The sequence below is a fragment of the Pseudopipra pipra genome, chromosome 11 (assembly GCF_036250125.1).
Source record: "Pseudopipra pipra isolate bDixPip1 chromosome 11, bDixPip1.hap1, whole genome shotgun sequence".
NCBI classification, from domain to species: domain Eukaryota; kingdom Metazoa; phylum Chordata; class Aves; order Passeriformes; family Pipridae; genus Pseudopipra; species Pseudopipra pipra.
Window position 1 is genome coordinate 5,807,093 of NC_087559.1, and position 24,003 is coordinate 5,831,095.

Below are 24,003 nucleotides of genomic sequence, written 5' to 3' on the forward strand. Positions count from 1 at the left end.
AGAAACTAGATGCAGCCCCAACACAAGCAAAGAGAAATTGTGAGTTGAAAGTTTAATAGCTGCTTTTGGTTTCAGGGCCATTTTGCAGGGCACTAAATCTGCAGATGAACCAGCTTTTACTGCCCTATTCCTGTGGATAGGTTAGAATTTATTAGTACCAATGGCAGGAAGGTGCAGTGGGTGGGTGGTTGGAAAATGCAATGGACTCTGTTCTCCAGTGTCCTAATCCGAGTCCTTCGGCCTCTGCCCCGGTGGGCTCAGCAGAGCTGGTGCCTCACCTGGACACCATTTCTCTCCCTGGTGGAGCAGAGCTGTGTTAACACCTCTGCAGGGTTTGAAGAGCTCTGGCATTGCACACCAGGTGGGTTCAGTCCCTCACCTCTGTTAGGAGGGTCCAAGGTCCTTGGGGGTGAGTTCCCAAGTCAAGTTTGCTGCTGCAGCAAATCCAGAGGATTTGCTCCCTATCAGGCTTTTATTATTCCTTTAAATAGCGTACAATATTTTCTGGTTTAATTTGTTTTGAAATTATTCAGCCATACTTTGTAATGCCTTATGGAACTCATCAATACTGCCTGTGTATCTGTCTAATGACAGTTCAGTAAATTAGCATAATCATTAAACAAACAAATTATCGTTCTGCTAGTAATTGGTGACTGCCTTTCTCAACAGATGAGTGATGTCAACTGGCATCTATTAGTTTAGTGTGCTTTGTTATCTTCAGGTAGGTAATCTGTGGTTTATATCCTTACTTTATTATGTTGCATTAGAATAATCACTGCTGCCTGGTGATGGAAGAAAAGTAGTTTCTCTTAAATAAAATGGATGAGATGACTAAATATACCTTCTTTAGCATTTCAGTTAAAATAGCTTCCTTCTCTAAAATTGACATGTTACTAGTTTAGAAAAACTCTTCCCTTTATTTCTTTGATGTTTGTCACCATTTTTATGTTTCCTGCTGTGATGCACTGTGATTCCTGCCGTCCTATCTCTGCTTTGCAGTGGCTCCTGTTAAAAAGAACCGTGCAATGTGACAAGAGGAATTGGCTTTTCCTTCCACTATGGGAAAGTATTCAGGGGAAGATTTAACTAAGTGTTTTGTTTGCATGAACTAGAATTAAATGGTGACACAAACACATAATATAGTAATAAAAAAATCCTTTGATTGTTTTAAACCGTAGACTTTTGAACTAAGGCTCTTATGGAGTGTTACTCTTCTGGACAGTGAATTGCACTGAATTTGAGTAGTTGCTTCAAAGGAAAAATGCAGTTGAGCAAGTAGCTTCATTTTGTCTTCCCCAGGCTTGGTTTGCAACAGGCAGTGCAGTCTCATTTTCAGTAATGTGGCCTTCTGAGCAGAAGTGGTGACCTGTTTCACTCTTGAGGCTTTTAAAGACACTTTCCAAGCTCTTGACCACCCTCTCAACTGCATGAGTCTAATTTTTGTAAAGAATTTAACAGTAGAAATCCTAATGATAATATTGTGAGCTCCTTTTATAACCAAGTCCTCAATTTTTTTCTGTATTTTTTTGAGTATATGAAGAGAACCATTTAGTTAGTTAGTTAGGCATCTTGTTTCAAAGAATCATAGATATTAGTAACAGTAATAATCATCCACCAGAACAGGCAGTCTTGCTTTAGTAAACAACAATGGAGGTGCATATTTCATGTGGCTTTTTTTACTTTATTTTATTTGAAGTTGAATTCCATAAACCTTTACAGTTGCAACAACAGATCTCACTCATTCTGAAAAGTGAGTATATGGTGCAGTGGTATAAAACAGTAAATTGCCCCTACAGTGTATTGATCAAAATTTTGTAGCCTTGAAAGAACTGGGAAATGAGATATTGTTTTGCTTGGGTTTTTTTTAAACATACTGTATTTTACTGCTTAAGATATTTTGTGTGGTATATTTGAAGGAGTAAATACGGAACTAAAAGACCTATAACTGTCAGCTAGAGTTTGTGTGTTGGTTTAGTTTTAATTCACTTAAAATAAATTCCCATTTGTAGGAATAAATAATGGAACTTAACTATTAAAAGGTCTTCAGCTACACCTGCAGAAGATTTTAAAATCCAAGACTCATGTTTAAGGTCAAGTCTGCTGATGGTGTTTTGATACAGATTATAAGAAATAAGCAATTTGTAACTGCTGCAAACAAAAGTATGGAAAATCTTTTTTTGTCAGGAAAATATTCAAGACTTCTTACTCAGCTAGCTCACAGAATCAGTTTTATCCTTACATAAATGTGTCACAGAAATCTAGATGGAGACTTTGATTGTAATGCTCAGTGTTGCATGAGTTTGCTGGTCTCTGCTGGTACCAAAGGGACCTCGCTGCCATATGGTATCCCAGCTAAAGTGGGCAATTTGGGATGTTGATGGAAGATGGTTTCCTCTCTGGCTTTTCAATAGGATGACCTGGATACCAGTTTCTACTTTGGAAAATGGAAATGACTGGTTTTGTGGCAGCCAACAGGACATTACTTGGGAAGGACATTTGCTGTCCTGTTTTTCATAATGTACCCACAGGTTTGTGGCTTTGGCCATCTTTGGAGAGCAGGAGATGTGTCCTTTGGCTCAGTGTGACAGATCCTACAGCCCATCAGCCCTACCATCAGTCCTTACATTTTCTTTTGTGCTTGAAAGACTTGCTTTCCTACAGAGCATACGTTTGCTTTTTATGACTTATATTTGCAATAAACTGAGGTGCCCTTTTTCTAAATTTTTGTTTCTTGTCAGGTTAACTTACTCATTTCATGGGTACTGCCAGCAAACTGAAATAAGTGTTTTAGTTTGTTTTCAGTGGCCTATGTGGTATATTTTAAGTATATGACCTAATAAAATGCCCCCATACCTGCAGTGTTTTATGTGAAGATGCTCAGTTTAGCTGTATTTCTGATGGTTTCTTTTCGATAGGAACTTTTACATCTTTGTCAATTATAGAGGTTGTATGTCAATAACTATAATAAAGGTTTATTCCTCATATTGATGAACAGTGTGCTCTTTCATTACTGTCATCTTTGTGTATCTGTTTTCTCTCTTATGTGCTTAGAATTGTATTACAGGTCAGAGTGCACAAATTGAATAAACTGGAATGCTGTAGAACGTGTTGGCTAAGCAAATAGATTTTTGGTGGCAGACTTTTATTTTAGATCAGATACACTAAACACACTTCCTTTTAATTTCAGACACAGAATACATCTGAAAGACCTCCTCAGAAACACCACAGTTTTTCTTCCCGGATGACTTATTTCCAATATAACCATTACAATGAAGTCCAGCTTTATAAAACATGATGCTGTATACATTTGGCATGTAATTTGCATTCATGCAGAGATAATTTGCATTGCTAGAGCTGTTTCATACTGGCACAGGATCTGTTAGTGTAGTTACAGCTACTTGACTTCAGTGGAGCAGCAGAGGAGCAAAAAAGCAGTAGGCATTTATTTGACCAGCTTTAGTGTCAGGTGCTGTTAAGAAATCCATCTTTGTTTTGTGATGTTCATATTGGCTTCCATTCAGACTATGAATGAAAAGGGAATGTGGGATGATGTTGAAATGTGTCTTCCTTTAACAGACATGCAGTAAAATGCATTAAGCTACATTAAAGTAATCAGTAGAGCTGCTCAAATTATATAGGTGTGTCAATGGGAGTTCAATTGTCATAGAAATTTCCTTAGTGGTGATTTTGTTTTCTTTAATAGTGCTGATTATCATCAAATTCTCTTCCCCTGGTTAGAATTATTTGGCATTTTCCAAAAGTAGAGATTTGACCTGAAGAGTGTTGCCAAGAGAAAATAAGTATTTAAGGTTAGGGTTTTTTAAAAGGGAAATTATCTAAACGTCATCATGGGACTTGATATGGTGAAATACTTAGTTGTGGATGGTTAGCCAAGGTAGTCCCATGTGGAATTAGGCATTAAACAGCTCAGAATTTTGTGAAATTTAACTTTATTGAGACCAAAAGGTCTCAGTTGTAATAGAGATTATAATTTGAATCTTTGGTTGTTTGTCAGACTTGACCTTTCAGTTATTCTTTCTGACAGTTTCTTCATATACTTGTTACAGAACAGACTGAAATGATTCTATTCTATTTAGTCTAATAAAAAAAAAAATGTGGCTTAAGGTTTGAATTCTACAGGTAGGTAGCGGGGTCTGCCTGAAAATGCTGCTCTCCAGCCCCTGCTGCTTTTTCCAGAAATTATTTTCATTCAGTTTTGCTCTTTGGAAGAGACCTGTCCTCTAGCAATAACTTACTGAGTTGAAGTGTAAGTGCCAAGTCCCACTGGTTGGTGACACTGCTGGCTAAAAATGTTCCTGTCCTGAGCTTCAGTTGCTCTGCTGACACAGGCACTGTAAGGCTCAGCTGTGAGGTGATTTGGCTTCAAAAAGCCCCTGGTTTTTTTACATATGTGTATGGTCGTGGTGTCTTCTTCTTGTTTGTTTATTAAAGCTTGTCTGTTTATCTCACCAGCGTGACAGTCCTTGGTCCCTGCTGCACAGGTGCTTTATGGCACCATTTATGTGGAATCATGTCTTGGAGTCAGTCTTGGGTGTTTTACCAAGGACACCAAAGAATGAAAAAACATTATTCTGAGCATATAGGTTCAGATAAGAAATAATCAGTAGCATAATTTAATGCAGTTTGGGTTTACTGATGCTGCTCTTGTTTTGTGGTTATATGGAACATTTATTTCCGAGCAGAGTTCTGCTGAAGTCATTAACATGCAACTTGCAAACTTCTGGTGAATGTGTGAAGACAGTTTCTCCTGTTTTTATGTGTGTGTTTTCTTATTTCAAAAGCAAGCACTCAAAAGATACCTCCTGGGTCATCTGAAAGATGTTGTACATCAGAGTAGTTAATGCTGCATATATAAGCACAACTATGTCTCTCTGTTGCAGTGTTTTCTAAATCTATCTCTTTTTTTCATTTATTTTGAAGTAAATTTCTGCTAGAAAATGTACTTGTAGTTCCCCTCCTGTTGTTATTTTTAGCCTGGATTATTTAAATAATGCAATTTTTTTTTCTTGCCCTGTGACAGCTCGAGGATTGACAAGGGGAGTAGTGGAAGTATAATGTGACTGCTCTCCAAATACATTATTTGAGTGGAGTCCTTAGTGTTTGATACAAAAAACCCCACCAAACAAAAAGGATGGTATATAAGAGATTATTCATGTTATATGAACAATCAGTTTTTTCTCTAGCACTCATCAGTGAACCACTGATACAGTTCTGTAACACCTGACCTTGTCAAGATGATCAGAATGAGATGTTTGATTTCTCGATGCGTGGGCCACTCATTTAATGGTGCTGTTGGACCAATCGTGGTCTCTGGTTCCATGAAGCAGGAACTTTGAACAGAAAGCTTGTTCAGAATTAAATGGTAACAGCAGTTTTCTGAAATCCTCCCCACTTCACAGACTTTTGGTCCACATTAGTGTGATTCTGACTGGTAACAAAAATCTTGGAGGTTGCAGAAGGGAAGGGGAATTAGAGGCAAACCTCAACCAGTACTAATTCCTTGTGCTTTTGGAAAATGCCAAATAATTCAAGCCAGCAGGAGAGAATCTGGTGTGAAACTTGTACTTGATTGAATAATTCTGCTTTCATCTCACTTTGTGTTACTGTTTAGTTGAGGCCTTTTGTTACACTTATTTGACTTCTGGGACTTTTGAAGCTGTTGTCAGGCTCTGAGGAAATGTTATCAGTTATGAAAGAGCCCTATTTAAGTATATTAATCTCTTTGATAAGCACTTATGTTAGAAATTTAATCTTAAGATATATCTTATTAGTATGAATTTAATTCCTCTTAAAAGCTTTATTATTTTAAATAACAATTTTTTATTTTCTATGTGCTACTAGTGATGTTTTTCTTAGTTTTATGAACTGGTTTATTCTTAAAGCTTATTTGTGGTTTAAAAAACAAAGAAAAAAATCCCTTTCAACTTATCAGACAGATCTTAATCTCAAGTAAGAGCTACTTTGCATCTACAGTGTTGTACATCAATACACAACATACAAAGTTCTCATATGAAAGCTATTTTTTCTTGTAGTAATACCAGATCTGTTGGAAGTGTTTAGCAGACCAATGAATTATATTTATTTTAGCCTTTTTATAAGAATTTCCTTTCAAAATACTAAATCCTTTAGTTTGAATTTTTCTTTATTCCATTCCATGGACATATATAGTCTGGATTTTCAGGTAAGCTCACTGGAGTGATTTTAAGTTTTTCTTTGTTATGGCAACTGTAGCTGACATGCTAAAAAGTAAAATGCCACTAAAAATAAAAGATTTAGGAAAATTTAAACCTACAGACCTTCTTTGGGCTGTTCAGAGCTTGACAGAAGTTAATATTCAAGGTTAAGGTGTATTTACAGTAATGAGGGTGTGGGTAAGTTCAGTAAAATGTTGCAAAACTTCCTCTTGCTGTTAGAAAAATTGTGTTCAGGATAACAGAGGAATGCCACTGGTGGAAAATTTTCTGGTTTTTGCATGTCACCTTATGAAGGTGAAATGTGAATTGTCCCATAGGGAGTCAGGGCTTTACTGAAGTCCACAAACTATTTCCAGGCTCTTCTTCACAGGCTGGTGGGACAGGATGTGCTCCTTGTACTCCAGTGCAACCTTGCAATAAAAACACAGATGAAACACAGATATATCTTAAACTGCTGGAACACACTGGGCTTCAGCTGGAACAGAGCTCCAGATCTGAGAGATCTGTGCTGGTTTCTGGTAGGGTTTTCTGACCTGTATGTGGGGAAACAGATAAAAAGTCTTCAAGCAAGGATAAGCTGGGAATAGGAGATGGTGAGAATCAATAATGAACAGAAATCCCTAAAAGGTAGGGATTCTGCTGTCCTGTGGTTTAGATTCTCTTTTACTTGCTTCCCCCAAGTCCCCTTTCAGATTGAGATTATTATTGTTCTGATGGTAAATTGCAACCTAATTCTTCATTCTGTCTTTCCTGAGGTATGAGACCACGGTGGTGAATTTAGCAGAGCTGTTTGATGGTGCTGAGAGCAATGAAATTATGGATGAGTAGAGCTACAGAGTGGGAAAATAAACACATGATGCTGGAATTATGTTTTGTGCTGTGTTAAAGTCTCCTAATATCTTCCAGGAGGAAGGGATGGATTATGGCTGCCTGTGGAAGACTGGTTGTGGGAAATAGCTTCCTTTGAAACCTTTGTAGACTCTTCCTGGGCTGTTTTGAGGCTGTGCCTTTGTCCTTTAGCTCTGTTATGGTCAGTCTCAGGCATAGATTTATCTGTAGGATATATGGATGTTTATGATGCCCAAGAACTTATGCTATTTGAAGCCCATCTCAAATTCTTGTGAATGCTTGGTATAGATGTGTTTGGGAGGGTTGGAATTCAAGATTCCTATACCAATTAATTCTTTTTATTGCTGTCCATTTTAAGTACAGACACAGATTTATTGCAACCAAAACATCTTTGAGTTGGGAACTGGTTCACAGAATCATCTGTTTACTCACATTTCTAAGATCTCACGGTCACTTTTTTTTCTTCACCCTAAAACACATCTGTCTGCAGCTGTTTTGATTTTTCAAGATGGTCTTGAAAGAGATGTAGCCCTCACAGATTCAAAGCTTTTGCTTTATTTCATCTCTTTAACTGCTTTATTTTCCCTGCAGTTCTCAAGACACACAGTATGTATCCTGTGAGTGCACTAAAGCAAGTTTTTCATGTTCCTTGCTCTTCAGAGCTTCTGGAGCAGACTTCAGATACTAATTTATTTTGTCAAGTAGCTGATTCACAACCAGGACTTTGTCTTCTGTGCAAAGTCTTGATTAAAACTCTTTATTTGGCAGTCAGTGATGATGGTCTCTCTTAGAATGTTGGAGGGAGGCACCAGTGGTGGCACTGGAGATGACTTTTTTCATAAAATAAATGTAGCTTTAACTGCTTTTCTCACTGTCATCTCTGTTTCTTATCCCTCATATGTTGGAAGTTATCACTGGGGGCTTTATTAGGTGGTGACCCTTTGCAGTCCTTATTATTTAAGAGATTCCTTAAAAGATTTTATTACTTAAGCCTTGCAGTTTGAAGGAGCAGTGGAGGTGTCTTTGTGCTGCATTGCAAATTCCTGAACTAATTAATTCCTACCTGAATAGAACATTGGAAAGAAATTTGTGTTGAAAGAGACTTTTGTCAAGAAACAACAACAAAAGTCTTCCCCAGAATGAAAGTGTTTGAATATTTTCCTTCTTATTTATTTGCTTTATATCAGGCTTAGTAATGCATACATGTGAAATGATTTATTGTTCTAAATTGTGAATAAAAGGTGCTTTGAAGACTTGCTGTTTATAAAATCGGTGACCAAAATTTTATCAGCTGTATTACTGAACTGGAGAAATTTTTAGATAAACTTAAAGGGTCTCTGCAGTAATAATTGTTAAAGCCTGGCAGAGAACTTATAATAGGAAAACAAATTAAATGTCAACAATTATGAAAGTGACTTTAAATTTTGACCCTACATTTGAAATATTGAACCAATGTGATAACATATTGTCTGTGAATAGCATGGAGGAACATAAATCATACTGAGGTGTTTGTATGATGTGTAGAATTCGAGACAGCCACAGAGCCAAGCTGACAATGGCATTTTGTTCCTCTAAAATATGTTAATCAGGTTAGAGATAAAAGAATTTAAAATGTGTCATTCTGAGCTATTTGTAACTGCTTAAGTTCTGTGGGAGTCACTTTTGCAGAAAACATGCAGTTATATTCTGTAAAGGATGGGTTTGTATTTTCTTTATGTATCTTTTGTGCTGTGTTTCAAAGCAAACAGAACAGATGGGGGGTTGTTTTTGAGACAACTCAGCATGTAAACCTTGAGTATTGTGAAAGGATGTGTTATTGAAAGACTTTAGCATGGAGGGGTTTTTTTTCCAGTCTAAAGTTGCATTAGGATAATATTATTTTATCGTGCTGTTAGGGATCAAAGTATTAGTATAGTAAATAATCTTCTCTGTGTAACATATCTAAATATGTAGCACTAGCTTGCATGCTGTGCTCCTTACTCCAGGAGAAACCAAGAATTGATTGTGGCTGTCTGCCAGGCCAGCAGTTTGTCTCTCCTTGTGGGAAGAGCATCTTTTGCTGGCATAAATGGGATTGTCCCATTGCCAGGAGCCAACTCCACCTTTTGCCATTATGCCATTGCCAGGAGTCAGCTCCAGTTCCTTAATTATCCCTTTTGTCTTTAACAGCTTAACCTGTATGAAGAATGTGGCCTTAAAGATGTTCAGTAAAAATCCTGTGACTTTGATAGTGTCTGTACTCAATGTTTACTGCCCCAGGCAGATGTGATGTCCGTGTGTTCACATGCACACACCAGCATCTACACTGGGAGATTGAGAATGGGAAGGGGATTCTTCTCCAGTGTTGTTGGCCTGGCATGGCTGATGTGGCTGTGCTAGCATCCTCAACAAAATGCACTTAAAAGCACAACCATCTAAGCACAGATAACAGACCACTGAAAATTAGTACGTAGTTTCTTACAAGATGATGCTAATTCCATGTAGTTGGTTTTCTCCTCAGATGTGCTGCAATAAATGCTTAGAATAAGTGGAAATAACTTTATAGGGAAAAATTGTATGAAATGTCATGTGAATAAGGATATTTAATATAAAACTGAATTTGTTTTAAGATAACAATCTGTTACTATTTTTATAGCAGAGGATAACATAAAAGCATAAATAGACTTTAGAGTTCAAGCCAAGTTTGCCAATCTGCCTTGATATTAAATGCAAGACATTTTGTGTAGCCAAGTGAGCCTTGTGTTGCTTTTAGAAAATATCTGTAGCTTTCAGAGTACTTTGGATGCACAAATGTTAAGAAAAGGCACTTAGGTAAATCAATACCTGTTTTACCTTTTCTCTAGGTGTCATTTAACTGCTGGTTTGAGATAACCATAAGGTGGAAGAGCTCAGTGGGCTGTCTCATGAACTGTTCTTAATGAGCATTATATTATTTTCCTCTCTAATTTTTTCTAGGCTGTTCAGTTAACCCCCAGACGATGGCTGAACCTGCAGGAGTACCAAAGCAAAAAAATAATGGCAGACCATGGGGTTACAGTTCAGAGATTCTTTGTAGCTGATTCTGCAAATGATGCCCTGGAGGCTGCTCAGAGACTAAGTAAGTTGACTGATAATGGGAGGAATCTGCTTCACTGGATAGCAATCTGGGAAATAAATTGCTTTCTAATAAGTTGTACACAGTCTTTAAATTGATGCTTATTGCAAAGGTTTGATATTTTATCCAGACCATAAATATATGCTTAAGTTTATATGGGAAAAGTAGTTTATAACAGCAATACTTAGAACTTTATTTCTGAAATGTTTTGTATGCAGCATGTAACGTGGATTCTTTAATTAACATTATTTATGTAATTAGGAATAATTCAGAATATGGTTACTGAGGAACATTATTTGTTGTTGTGTACTTGATGTAATTTAAGGAACTGAAATAAATGAGCTTGTGTAAAAAGTTGTTTTCAAACAAAAATTTGCTCTATTGAAAAGCAAAGGAAGAAAAGGGTTGGGGACTCTCCAAAATATAAAAAATTTAAAATATATTTAGAACCCAGTTGGACACAGTCTGCTTTGGATGACCCTGCCTTGAGCTGATGGGTTGGATTAGATGTCCTCCAGAGGTTCTTGCAACCTCAACTGTTCTGTGATTCTATGAAAAAATAAAATATGTACAAGAGAATTTTATACTTGTGTATTTGTTCACATGTGTGTGTGTCCATATGAAGAGATAAAAAAAAAAAAGGTGAGTTGAGTTACCTACCATCACAGAAGGACTTGACAGTGGCTTGGAGAGAAGACCTACTTCTGGAGCTGCATTTTGGTTCTCTAACAACATCCTCATTTTAGTGTGATGAACATATGATAATGTGGGTCAGAAGTGAATTTATGTAATACCTTTTCTCTCAAAAAGAAATGCCATGAGGTACTTTGTCACCCTGTTCTAACTCTGAAATAATTTTTCTACTTTTTAAAGTTGAGCAGTTTGCATAGTTTTCCTCTTTTCATTTAGCCTTTGTTAATATGTCCAACATCAAAATGCCAGAGGCCAGACATTATTGTAGTCTAATTGTGTAGTAACAGGAAGGGGTTTTTTTTGTTTTATGCTTTACATAATGCACAGGCCACTTAGTTAAATGCATTTCAGTTTTGCACACTGGAAGGTAAATTAAAACAACTTACTCATATCAAAGATCTCATCAGAGCTCAAGTAGCTGAATAGCATTATCATAATGGTTTGCTCAATCTCTAGAAATTCATTAAGGTGGTACATTTTTCATTGATCAAAACCTTCTTATAACAACCAGTGTACTTGAAAATATATTTGAAACAAAAAATTAAATGCAATTGTTATGGTCATTTAGCAGTACAGAATGGAAAAGTTGGACATAAAGCAAAGCACATAAAATTGCAGTGTTTCCTCATGTCTGGATGTCTGAGAAAATCAAGAAGTGCTGACTGAAGCTGTGGCAGGTTTATCACCAATCCTACAGCACTTAAACTCTCCTCTTTGTGATTGAACTCATAAATGGATTGGTCTGTCCAATAACTATTACTATTCTTGATCTGTATAACTTTGGAGAAATAAATGGCTCCATTAAAGGCATGAACCTCCTTTGGTTTATGATGCCAAATTTATTTTAAGTAACCTCTGTAGCTTGCTTGCTTTTCAAATCACAGAAGTATCAGTTAATTTAAAAAAAAAAAAAACAAGCTGTGTTTAAATTGAAATAATCAAAAGTAACATCTAAAACCAAGAAATATTTGCCAATGAAACTTTACCAGGTAAGTTGTATTTTAACGGGGTTGGCTTGTTAACACTTCAGTAATTGTAAGTCAGTGGTACCTTTCTTCTTCTGAGAGAGCTTCATTCAGCCACTCTGCAGTACTGAGTGTTAAAGAATTGTGGTTTCTGGTGTGGAATCTCTTTCGTGTTGAAACGATTGACACTCCACTGATCCACTAAATAATTAACACCATCCTTGTAATCATTCTGATAGTGTGCTGTTGTCGTACTTCTAACATGCACTTTGAAAACTAGGCATCAAGAACACCAGTTTTGCTACTATGGTCATTGTTGTTCCAAGATTTAATCAGGTTTATCTTCTTTATGATCCCTCAGACCAGCAGTGTCTCTGTCGCTCAGGTTTATCTGCACAGTTTGCAGCTGAATATGCAGCCACACAAAGTACAGGGTTATGGGAAAACAAAACACTTCAGCCTCCAGGAGGCAGAAAATATTACAAGATAGAATAACCAGTGAAGGCAGCTTTGGGATGTTGTTGATAGACAGGCATTCTGCAGTAAATCTGGTGGGAGGCCAATCACCTCTGCCAAGTCCTGCTCAAAAATCTGATGTTTTAGATACTGGGTGCCACATTGCAGCTGTCCTTAACTTTCTCTGCTTCAAAACAAGAAAAGATGCTTGCCAACATATTTTAAAGATAAAAATAAGATGAAGTTATCAAAACTTGAAGGTCAAAGGTTCGGTATTTTTCTTATGAAAGGAAATGCTTTCTATAAATCTGTCATCATGAATACAGGAGAAACCAGAACTTTCCTTTATAGCCTTACAGCATTACATCACTCACATGGGTCTGTGCCTGTGATAAAGGGATACAGATAAGGGGGTAGAAAATTTCTGTCGTGGAACTTTGTATAAAGTGTGGGATTCACAATTTAATTTCACAATTTCACCAAGTATTTTATGCTTGACAGAGCTGTCTGTACTGCTGCAGGCCTGTGCTCACCAGTTTTGCTATTGTTGGATTTCCTGTTGATGCAATGGAAAGAGATGAGATTAGATAATTTTTGCTGCTGTCTTCACTTGTCAGGAAGGTGTTAATGCATGTGTTCTTGAAAGGGTTTGCCTTTATCCAGTATCAGCAGTTTTGTTACACTTTGCTCATTTCCTCTATTCCTCTCTATTTTTATTAATATGTACACTGAATGTTAATTTTCTCAAAGACTTTCAAAACTTACCAACAGCACAAAAGGCGTTCTACAAGGAATTTTTAATGGAATTAAAGGATTGATTTTAATTTTTTTTCCCTTCTAAGATAAGAATGGCAGATGTGCAGAAAATTAAAATGACATCACTAATATTGACTTCAAAAGAAGTTGTACACAATCAAGAATACAGAACTAAGCCCCAAGGAATTCATTGCCTTCTACATTCTAAGCAATTTTCAGGTGTAACTCTTGTAGAGGAAGAAATATTTACAGAATACCAAGCAATGCAGTCACAGTAGTTTTCTGGTATATGTAAAATTGCTTGTTTTTCAAGAGAGGAAAGAAAAAGGCATTGTGCTGTTTTGCTGCAATAGAGTGGTGCTGTTTGATCTGCTCTGTGAAGAAACTCAATCTGTAAAGAGGTTCTTACAGTTCCAGTGCAACTATTTAATAGAACAAAGTGAAATATTCGGAAGCTGAGGTTTTGTCTGAAATGTAAGATGCTTCTGTATTAACTCACAAGTCTTCTGATCTGATTCTCACTTAATTTAGGGCTTGTTTAGCCACAGAAGGCATTTCCATACTTTCTATTTCTTTTCCTCATACTGCAGAACATACATAAGGAAAAAATCCTTCCATATACCTGCACTGTGAGGGTGTGTGCATTGCCATGGCTTGTGCTGTGCATCATTTCAGGGTCCATCATTTTCTCTGGGCTCCTGCAGTAGAAGCCCTTCAATCTCCTTCAGCTCCCGCACTGCTCTTTGTGTTTTGCCTGATGGAGGAGTTGTTAAGGGACCCATCATTTTAAACTAGTAGGTGGACAAAGCTGAAAGGGTTGTAATTATGCTGGAGGGTGTTACTATGCACTGTCAATTGGCTCTTTGAATCAGCAGAGAACCTACAGAGGTGGTTGGCAATGCTGACAATCCTAAATCGATGCTGGAAGCTTGGCATGTGTTTCTTTTTCTGATTTTTAACAAAAGCAATAGAGTGCTGCCTGTTGCCACTTAGAGTGTTTCATTACATTTAGGAATCAGTCAGGTGCAGTGTTCACACTCTATCACGGAGAAATGCAATTGAATTGAGTGCAGGGTTTTTATTCACTCTTCTTTAAGGAAAATATAACAAAATATAGCCTCTGCATGTCCTATTTCTATTGCTTATGCATGAGGGAACTCATAAAATTCGGCTTTGGACTGAAGGCATGCTTTTTATATCAGGCTGGAGAGGTAAACATGTATTTTATAAAGAACAGAAAAGGTTTATTGAGGCATCTTTTCATGAGGTCATTTACCTGTCACCTATTATTCACCATTTTTTAGAATATTGAAAGAGTTCTCAGTCATGTGAGCACCAGTCTCCTTCCTATCTTAGCTGCTGAGGTGTTTTTTTCCTTCCCATGGCTGTTTAATTTAAAGGGAAGGCTGCATTTTTAGATGCTGTTTTTGATCCCTTATCTGAAAATTCATCTCTCCAGTATAAGTTGTGATAACTACTTGAAAGCAATTTATGTTTAGAAGGGATCAAAAGTTGACCTTTAGCTTGGTAGTGTCCTTTTTGTGTAGATTATGAAGGAATTGTTGGTGATAATGCTGTCTGCATGTAATCTAAGCTTCTGTGTTAGGAAAATGAAAAAGATTCTTGAACCTGACATTTCTGAGGATATTAGAAATGTGAATTCAGGTTCTTTTATGTTATACCAGGAAGTATAAGCTTTTCTGTGATTATCATGTACAGAGTAGCCCTCTATAAAGTTTTATTTGAGCTACTTGGCTACTTAGCTGATCTTTTTTGACTGTTCTCATGTGCTTTGCTTACATGATTTAATTCCCTTTCTGTTTCTTTCCATCAGGATAGACAGGACAAGAATTGCTTCCTTCAACATTTCTAGGATTTCCATATTTTTTTTGCATTGTGGGGTTCACTGTGTAGTAATAATTTCTCACCTGTGCATAATGTGTTATTTCTAAAAAGCCCTTTGTACTTAGTGGTTATAACTAACTATTTTTTTAGAGCCCCTCAGATTGTGCTTCTCTGCATATGTTGAAAAATCACGTGTTGTTGCAATAGAATTCCATGGAGCTGTACACAGAGAACTTGCTCACTGTTGAGGAACAGCTCTCCCATAAGTCCTCTTATTTTCTCTGACAGCTTTTATTAGAGTTTCTTGTACTTAAATTATAGCTTTCTGAAACTGTTCTTTCAGGCAAAATAATGCTATAAGTTATTGACTAATATGATTTTATTTTCAAATGGGTAAGTATTTAGAAAACAACCTTTTAAATTTAATAGAGAACTAGTGGTGATGAGCTGCCTTTGGACCTCGTTCAGCGTTACTGAGCATGAGTATTTATTTCACTTAATAGCTTTTCACTTAATGTTTTTTTGCCTTGTTGGAGTGATGAAATCTAAGACTGGAGTGAATCCACATTTTCCAACCACTTCTCAATGGTAGAAAGTACCTGTTAATACTCTGTTATTTCTTCACAGGCATCTCTTGAATGCATCCATTTCAAAGCTCCACAAAATTTGTCAGTGTCTGTGGTTTTAATCTCTGTCCCATGTTCATTTCCCTGCTGTTACTTAGACCATTTTCCTTATTGTGTCCATTTGCTCTTGTTTTTTCTCAACCCTTCTTCCTCCTTATGACCTCTGATTGAGAAAAGCTAAACAGTCAGTTGTTACCCTATTTACCGTAGTTAGAACAAATATTTAGCAGTTGTGTATGGCTAAAAGCCACTGTAGGTTTGTGTGCTTACTGTTTTTTTTGCTTGATGAAGTACTTTGCTCAGGCCATGGCAATCATAGAAATTAATGTTTCTGCATATGATCAAAAAACATTGATTGCTAATAGTTCAAATAATGTTTTGTCTGTATTTGTCCACACTGAAACGGTTTGATTTTTTTGGAAGAATTTTCCAGGTGTAATTGTTCTGCTGACAATTTCTAAATTCTCAGTTGTGTCTGAAAATGACAAAAATAATAAACTAGAGTAAAAGTTACGAAGGCAACACCTTGTTTGGTACAGTTAAAGTAATTCTTTGTGGGAAGCTTGATAATCAGTACATCAGTGAGCCAATTTATTTACCCCATCTACTGGATGAAAAAGTCAGTCATGGAAAAGCAGAGGAGTTAGGGAAGGTGTTAAAGGGTTGTGTTCACTAAATATGCTTTACTAGGGAGTTTGTTAGAAACTCCTGGTGAATTTGAGCAAACCAGGAGTGTAGTACCTATTCCATAGGATATAGTGCCTATTCCATAGTAGCTCTTTTTCTAGACGTTCTTCTTTCCCTCTCATGTTGCTTTTAGGTGCATTCACTTAATCTGCCTTGTGAGCTTAACTGCACAAAGGCACAATTAAAGTGGATGTGGCATCAGTGCCATGGTCTGAGAAGCACGGTGGGGTTGTATCAAGGGTTGGACTTGATGATCTCAGAGGTCTTTTCCAGCCTGGCTGATTCTGTGATTCTGTGATTTAGGGTTTCCATTTGACAATGTCACACACAGTGGCTGATGGTGCTACAAGACCTTCTCCCTGAATATGAACCCTGCAATGCTGCTTTCTCCTCTTTGTGTGCGTGGTTTGGTTGGTTTTGAATATTTTAACTCCTGCTTGTTCTCCCTCCCGCTTTCTTCCCTCCTCCCTCTGTGCTTCGGGCTAAGAAACTTTATTTCACAGAGGCGCCAGAGAAGTGGCAAACTTTTTAGTGCAGCCATATTTAAGCAGTGCAATATCCTTGATAAACCCTGCAAGGGCTCTCTCTGCCTTGGCTTTACTGCTGGTCTCATTCTGCCTCTGCAGCTTAGAAATGTTTTTCCACATAAGCCCCTGGCACCTGTGTGAAAACCCGGCAGCTGTCGAACGAACGTGTTTGCTGGTGATGGCCACATGTGCTGCATCCTGCGTGCCAGAAAAACAGGCAGTGAAACTTCCAGCTTCCCTGAGTGTGGGTTTGAGTTTTATTCTTTTTGAAACAAAATTAATAAAAGATTTTGTCAAAGCTCACCGCTGGGAATTGTGTTGTTTCAAGTTGAATCTTTCCGTTTCGAGTGAAATTACAAGTTGTGGCTTTTTTAATATTTTAGGTATGGAAATTCTTCGCAGGACCCTCCATCTCCAGAGGAATCACAGAAATAGTTAATTTAAAATGTATTATTATTATGAAAAACAAATTGTTTTGTTTTTCATATCTGTTCCCTTTGTTAGAAAATTACATGCTGAGAGTGAGTCAGTAAATGCAGGCTTGAGAGTGCTTACATTAGTTGGGCATTTTATAACCATTTTTTGTCACCAAACGTCTTCATATTCAATAGATTTATAGTAATATGAGTAACGACTTGGGGGCTTACAAATCAAAATCTCATTTCAGATGTTTGACACTAATGTTGAGCTGACTTATTGTTCTCTGTGTTGGATTTCTGATCAAATTACCAAAATAGCTACTTGAAAGTAACAACACAAAGTAAAAAATACTCTAGAAATAGGGTACTGAATTTTAAATTTAATGTGTGCCAGAGTGGTCATTTACAAATTTCAGTAGTGTTAAGTACACTAGCACATTTTTGTTCATAAAAGGAGATGACAGAAGTCATAGCTGTAGTTTCAGGAATTTTATCAGGTACTAAAAAATGCAAAATGTTACAAGGAAGGTACAAGAGGACTGCTGGTATTTATCCAGACTTGTCACACCGTATTTTATAGTTCTTCAAGGTAGTTTTGCAGCTGCAAAACAATAACCAGATGCGTAATTGAGAAGCAACTGCATGAAATTTTCATATTTTTATGCATAAAATCAGAACCAATAGACACACTTTATGTATAAGGTATGAAACACTAAAGAACAATGTTTTCTCTATAGTACCAGCAGCTGTGTAAAGGAGAGAAATCACACCATCTACACTCTCTAGATGCCCATCTGCTTCTAAATATTTGGGTATTGATTGCTGAAACCAAATTTCATTCTTTTCTGGTTTTTTTTTTGTTGTTGTTTTTTCCTTGTTTGCTATTCTGGCTTTTATTGGAATGTATGTGATAAAGCACTTGCTTTGGTTTTAATTTGTAAAACCTAAAAATCCACCTGTCATGCTAAATAATTTTTTTTTTCAAATCACCTGTATTTATAGCTGCTGTTTTTATCTGAATGCCACAGCATATCCCCTTCTGGGAATGTCTGTTCCTGATGGAAGATGAATGAGTTGTGCTGGTTTTTTAGGATTCTTCCACCACTTGACTGCATGCAGAACTGCATCCAAGTTTTTCATTTGATATAAACTACAGCACTGTAGAAAGAAATAGCAGCTTGTTTGAACAATCATTTGATTGGCACTTGTATTTTAACAAACTATCTGAGACAAGGTATAAAGTTGTGGTTCTTTTCTAGAAACCATGTGGCACTTTCACTTGAGAATTCTTCTGTTATTTCCCATGAAGCCTGATGTGTGTATTTATTTATTTAAAGGAAATGTATGTGTTGATAATTATTGTAGCTTACCGAATACTGTAAATATTGTGGGTTTAACTTGTGAAGGAAAAGATCAAGTTCTCAGCTCTGTAGTTTTTTTCTCCCTGGACCTCATTACTGTGGCTGTGTTGGTGGTGTGATCTTGGAGGTCACTGTCATTGGAAGAATTGCACTTCTCTTTACATGGCATCAACCCTCAGCAGGAGACACTCAGCGTTCAGCCTCCATACCACAATTCCCTTCTTTTCCACCCTCAGCCTCCTCCTGTCAATGAAGTAATCTTAACTGGTGTTTTGCAAAGGTTAGTATGACTTGCAAGAGCTTGTTTTATCTTTAAAGATGGAAGTAATTTACAAGCCAAATATATCAGCAGTTGAGAAGTATGATCATAAGAGGCTGTGATTATTATTTTTTTTTTGGTAGATAATCTCTACCTAAAATGGTAGAACAGTTTTTGAAGCTGAGGATGTTCTGACATTTTGTTAATCTGCTACTTCTTATTTGAGAAAGTGCTGTGAATTTTAAATATGTTTATCTACATTTCTTCAAATATTTGCGGTTTAAGAAAAGTAAAATATTTCAACACATTTCTGAATATGAAATGTGTCTTTGTAACCCTCCTGCATTCAACTGGGAGATATTATCTGACTCTCTGCATCACAGGATATTTTAAATGAGCCTCCAACCCTTGAGAATGTCATCGCAAAAAAAACATTTAGTGAGAATTATGTTCAGGTTAGTTCCAGAAGTTAGCTGTGCTCTTATTTTAAGTGATTTTTGTTTTATTAAGAAAAATCTGAAGTTGACAGTTTTACCTACATGTGGTATACTCTTCCCTGTCCTGCAGTTAAAGTCAGCTTTTGTTTCGTGCATCATTACGAAGGAGAACATTTTTCTTGTGCCTCCCCTGGGCTTAGTTGGACTGCTCACCTGAGTAAGATGAATACAGCTAAACTCCAGGCTATAAATCTTAAATATATTTATTGTTCTAAATGCTTAAGAACAGCCCTGGGGTTTCTGTAGAAAGAGGACAGAAAAGCAGCCATGAAGAGTTTGCTGTATAAATAGTTAATATAAAGTCACTGGGAAGATTCACCACTCCTGCACTTCCCTCTATTCCCTGCTAAGTCTTAACCCTCTATTCCCCCAGTTATTCATCTGTATATTTTAGTAGTAGCTTTCCTAATCTTAGTGTGTGTTTTGTGCCCCACTGAAGATCATTGTCATAATAATCCTGATACTCTGCTTGTCCAACACCCCCTCTTCTTGTTGTTGCCACACATAAATCTTTTACACAGGTTTTTTTGGTTTAAGTTCAGTGTGGTTGATTTTCCTGTTGGCCTTTCCATGTCTTGCCTTCAGTATAATACAGCTTTTGTTTGGATGTGTTGGAATAAAAGTGGAACGAGAGACTTGAAGCTGATTCCTGGAAATTTGACTATCTTAGGAAAAACTGTTGTTGTACAATTTTGCCCTCTGTTAATACAGGTTTGTCTCATGCTATAAAGTAAACTGCCATTTAAATATGGTGATTAATGTATGCTATAAATAACTTGCTTATTATATCTTCTGAGTGACATTCCTATTTGAAGTGCATATGCAGATAGTGTTTATTTAGTTGTTTCTTTGATCCGTAAGAAGCCAAGTTAGATGCTTAAAGATGCCTTTGTACGGAAAAGTTAGTTTACAATTTTGAGATGAAAAAATTTCATATATTTTCATACTTTATGTTGTTGGTTTCCAAAATGAGACTCCTGTGTCTTTAAGTTTATTCAGCTTTGTGACCATTTGCACAATTTTAATGTTATGGATTCCAATTTATGTCTGGTTTTCACATTGAGTTTTTTACATTTAGTGTCCTGTAAATAGTGAGATGTCCAGACTTCCACAGACTGGAGTAAGCATTCCTACTGAAATCTGTAGGCTGATGAAGAAACAAAATAAACCAGTCAAATACCAGAGAGAGATCTTTAAGGGCTAAGATTCAGAGGTAATTTAACAGAAGTTGCATATCATTGCAGATATCTCCATGATGTCAGAATTGTCAGTTGTGCACAAAGAATGCAATTAGTGCAGTTAACAGCAGGTAGGGCAATGTTAATTGTATGTTCTCTTGTCTCTCTATGAATTGTTTAAGCTATTTAGAGCCCTCTTCTTTTGCATATTATTAGGTAAATTATTCTGCAAGAGACTTTCTGAGAGTTAATTGTGACCATTATTTACACAGATGTGATTTATACTGCCTCAGATACCAGTTCTGAACTTGACCTTAAAGTAAGAAGGTTGCAATGGAGGAAATGGCAGAAGCATGAAGAAAACTTAATGCAAAAATTTTGCCTTTTAAAGAATTGCTGTATTCTGTATCTAACATGTCAGTAAAATCTGGAACTATTTTCTGCAGCATAGAGAGAAGGAATAATCTACTCTAGGTTTCTTTTCAGCTGTTACCTCTTCTAACTTGTAAACCAGGCAGACACAATTATGTGACTGTGCAGGAGCTGAGAAGTGGGGTTTTCAATGTGGTAAAGCAACTTGCTGACCTTAAGTTAATAAAATATTAACCAGTTCTCAACAGCTGTCAGGATGTCAGAGAGCACCTGATACTGAAAATTCACAGGAGGGGCCATTGGGATGGTGCTTAGATCACTTATTTGTCATTTAAGTCACCAACTATCTGAACCTACACGCTCAGCTGGCCCAGGGTTATAAAGCTGGTGTAGAGACGTGATCTCTGCTGCTGACAAGACCAACAGAGGTTTGATTCACAGTCCTGCTCATCTGAAGCTGAGAAGGTGCTGAACAGCATCATGCATGAAGAATGTGACCATTTGGGATGTACTTGCTCGCCTGTTATGTCAGTCCCTTTATAGGTTCAGCACAGGTTCAAAACTCTTTAGTCAGCTGCACATTCTCTCTCTTTGCAAACACAATTGGTGTTTATTCCAGTTTTACATTTTTACCCAGAAAAATTCCTTTTATGTATGAGTAATTGAGAAAGCTCCAAGTTCCATAGTCCGATATGTCTGTTCACTCATTGTGGTGTTTAGACTGTGCAATTTCATTAAAATATGTAGAGTTCCAGTTCCACAATACCTGCCTTCAGAATCCCCACAGAGCTCAGCTTGCATGAAGCCTAAATGAAACAGCTTTGCTGGTTTCCACATCATGCTGAGGTGCATCCTTTCTTGTGAATGCTGATTGCCAAACCAAAAGCTAATGCCTCTCTGTTGCTTTTACACTCATTTTTCTAGGCTAATTTAATGTTGTGAAACCTGTAAAACATGAAGTTTAACTGTAATGTATATAGTTATGTCTTTGCTGCTGAGGTGGTGATTGGAACTTGAGATATAAATGCTAAACTGTCAGAACTGGTGAGCAGGATGTCTGTATTCCCTTAAAGTACTAGGAAAGGGCTGTTTTGTGGTGTAGGCTTCTAAATAACCAGTGCAGCACTACTAGTAATTGTGACTTGTGCCATGTGTATGTAAGTGTATGTACTGCTGTCTTTTAACCCACTACATAGTGCCTTACTGGATACTAGAAATTGGTTGTCTCATCCTCCCTCCTCTTTGCAAGTTCTAAAAAGCTAGTCATATATCTTAAGGAGAATCACAGATTGCATTCCTTGGATTTAAATTTAGCAGTGGTTGGCCTCACTACAGCCTGTTCGGTCATAACTCCACAGAATTTGGTGTGCTATCCAGCAAACTGTTCTGAACAGAGTCCTGTGTGAAAAATCAAATGCTGAAATGAAATGCTTGGGCAAAGCTGTGTAAACCTTTCCCAATTCACAGAAAAAGAGAGATTAGAAAGACTGGAGCAGTCGAGGGAAGCATTGGAAAACCTGCAATAGGCAGGAGGTTTCTGTGCTTCTCAGTGGACATTTGTGTGTCCTCAGCTTTCCTGTGGGGTTCAGGGGCAGCTCAGCACTTTGTAAGTTCAGATTTCTTCAAGAACTTAAATGGGCCAGTGAAAAAAAAGAACCAGTTTTAAAAGAGTGAGGAAAAAGAACCATCAAAACAAACATCAGATTCCTCCCAACAAGAACTCCAAAGAACGGCCCTAGACCAGAATGAAACTGTCAAACTTAGAACCCAGAAGAGCAGTGGAAGGATGAGCATAACACCAGGAAAACAGGTAGAAATTAGGAAATAGTTGTGTAATAATTTTATCTGCATTATGATTGAGTTTTTTGCACATATAGGCATTCTTCCTTGTTCTATAACAAGTAAACCTGCAATAAAAAAAATAATTCCATTGTTAAGATTATGGATATATTTACAATATATTCTTGGCTTTATGTGTCTCTAAATATGTAAACTGTGCTTTCTCTTTGCCCATAAACAAGGTTTTGAGTGTAACATTGCCAGTGGCCAGAGTTTATGCAAACATCTAACAAGTATGACCTGCTTCCCTGAAGCTCAGTTTCTGTATCTCTAGAAGGTTTGTGAGCTGTTCGTACTCCTCTGCAGGAGGCCAGTATTTGGATTTTGAAACACATCCCGCCCTTTTTTATTATGAAACCACAGTCAGTACACTGGGAGCATTCCCCACTTGGAACTATTTCTTTACAAGAACAAAAAGACAGTTTCTTTTGTATATAAAGAAAGAAATAGGCTTATGTGCAGGAGTGAAGGATCTTAAATAAAACATTGTCCTTTTTCTACTTTAGTTCAGCTGGGAAAATCAATTTTTGGTTCCTCAACTGCAAAGAAAGATCAAAAGGAAAAACTGACAATCTAAACAAAGGGCAAGGTGATGTGGGATGCTTGCACTCCTGTTCCCTCGTGTGCTTCATACAGGCTCTTGTCCAAGCAGAATATATTTACAGAAGAATCAAGGGTATTTTTTTTTATCTCTGAATCAGCGATGTTGGTACTAAAAGTGACCTGAATATAAAAGTAAAAAAAAAATACTACTTTATATTAATTTTGTGGAGTTCTTTGATGCTAATATAGACAACAGTTCTCAGATGTGGCAGGTTCCTCATTGCAGAATACTTATGTTTTAAAGAAATGTCATTTTACTTCATTCAACTGGCCAAAGATAGTCATTATTTTCTAAGCATGTTATGTAATGTGAGAGAAAAAGTACTTTTATTCTTGCTTAAATGCCTGCTGGATACATATTTAAATCTTCATATAGAAACTAAATCAGTCAGTGTGGAGGGAAACTTTATGGAGATTGGCCTTTTTGCTTTGTGTTGATTCCTATTTTTATCTTTAATAAATAAAACATGATTTATTGTTATAAGCTCATATTTACCAGAGGAGGAGATTAAAGTGTCAGCAGGAAAAAAGAGAAGGGAGGAGTGTGAAAACTTTCTTTAAAACACACAAAAAACTTGCTCTAAACTGAAAAACAACTTGGGAGACCTTCTATGGAGTGTATTAATTATCTTCTGCATAAATGTAAAAAGTTGTAAGTGATTATAAAAGTATTTGATTTTAATGTATTTCCACTTTTTGCAGAGAATTATTGTGTAGACATCACTTTTGTCACCATACTAAATGTTAATTCAATGGGTATAA

The 24,003-nt window shown here is 36.8% G+C and overlaps 1 protein-coding gene across 2 annotated transcripts in view; it reads left to right on the plus strand.

Moving 5' to 3' along the window:
- SUCLG2 (succinate-CoA ligase GDP-forming subunit beta) overlaps window positions 1–24,003 on the plus strand; it is a 116,328-nt gene that overhangs the window by 13,051 nt on the left and 79,274 nt on the right. The window contains exon 2 of one of the 2 annotated variants that reach the window (XM_064667230.1): window positions 10,020–10,161. The exons of the other annotated variant lie outside the window; for it this stretch is intronic. Coding sequence (XP_064523300.1) covers window positions 10,020–10,161 — 142 coding nt within the window. The remainder of the gene's footprint in view (window positions 1–10,019; window positions 10,162–24,003) is intronic. 2 annotated transcript variants of the gene reach the window in all.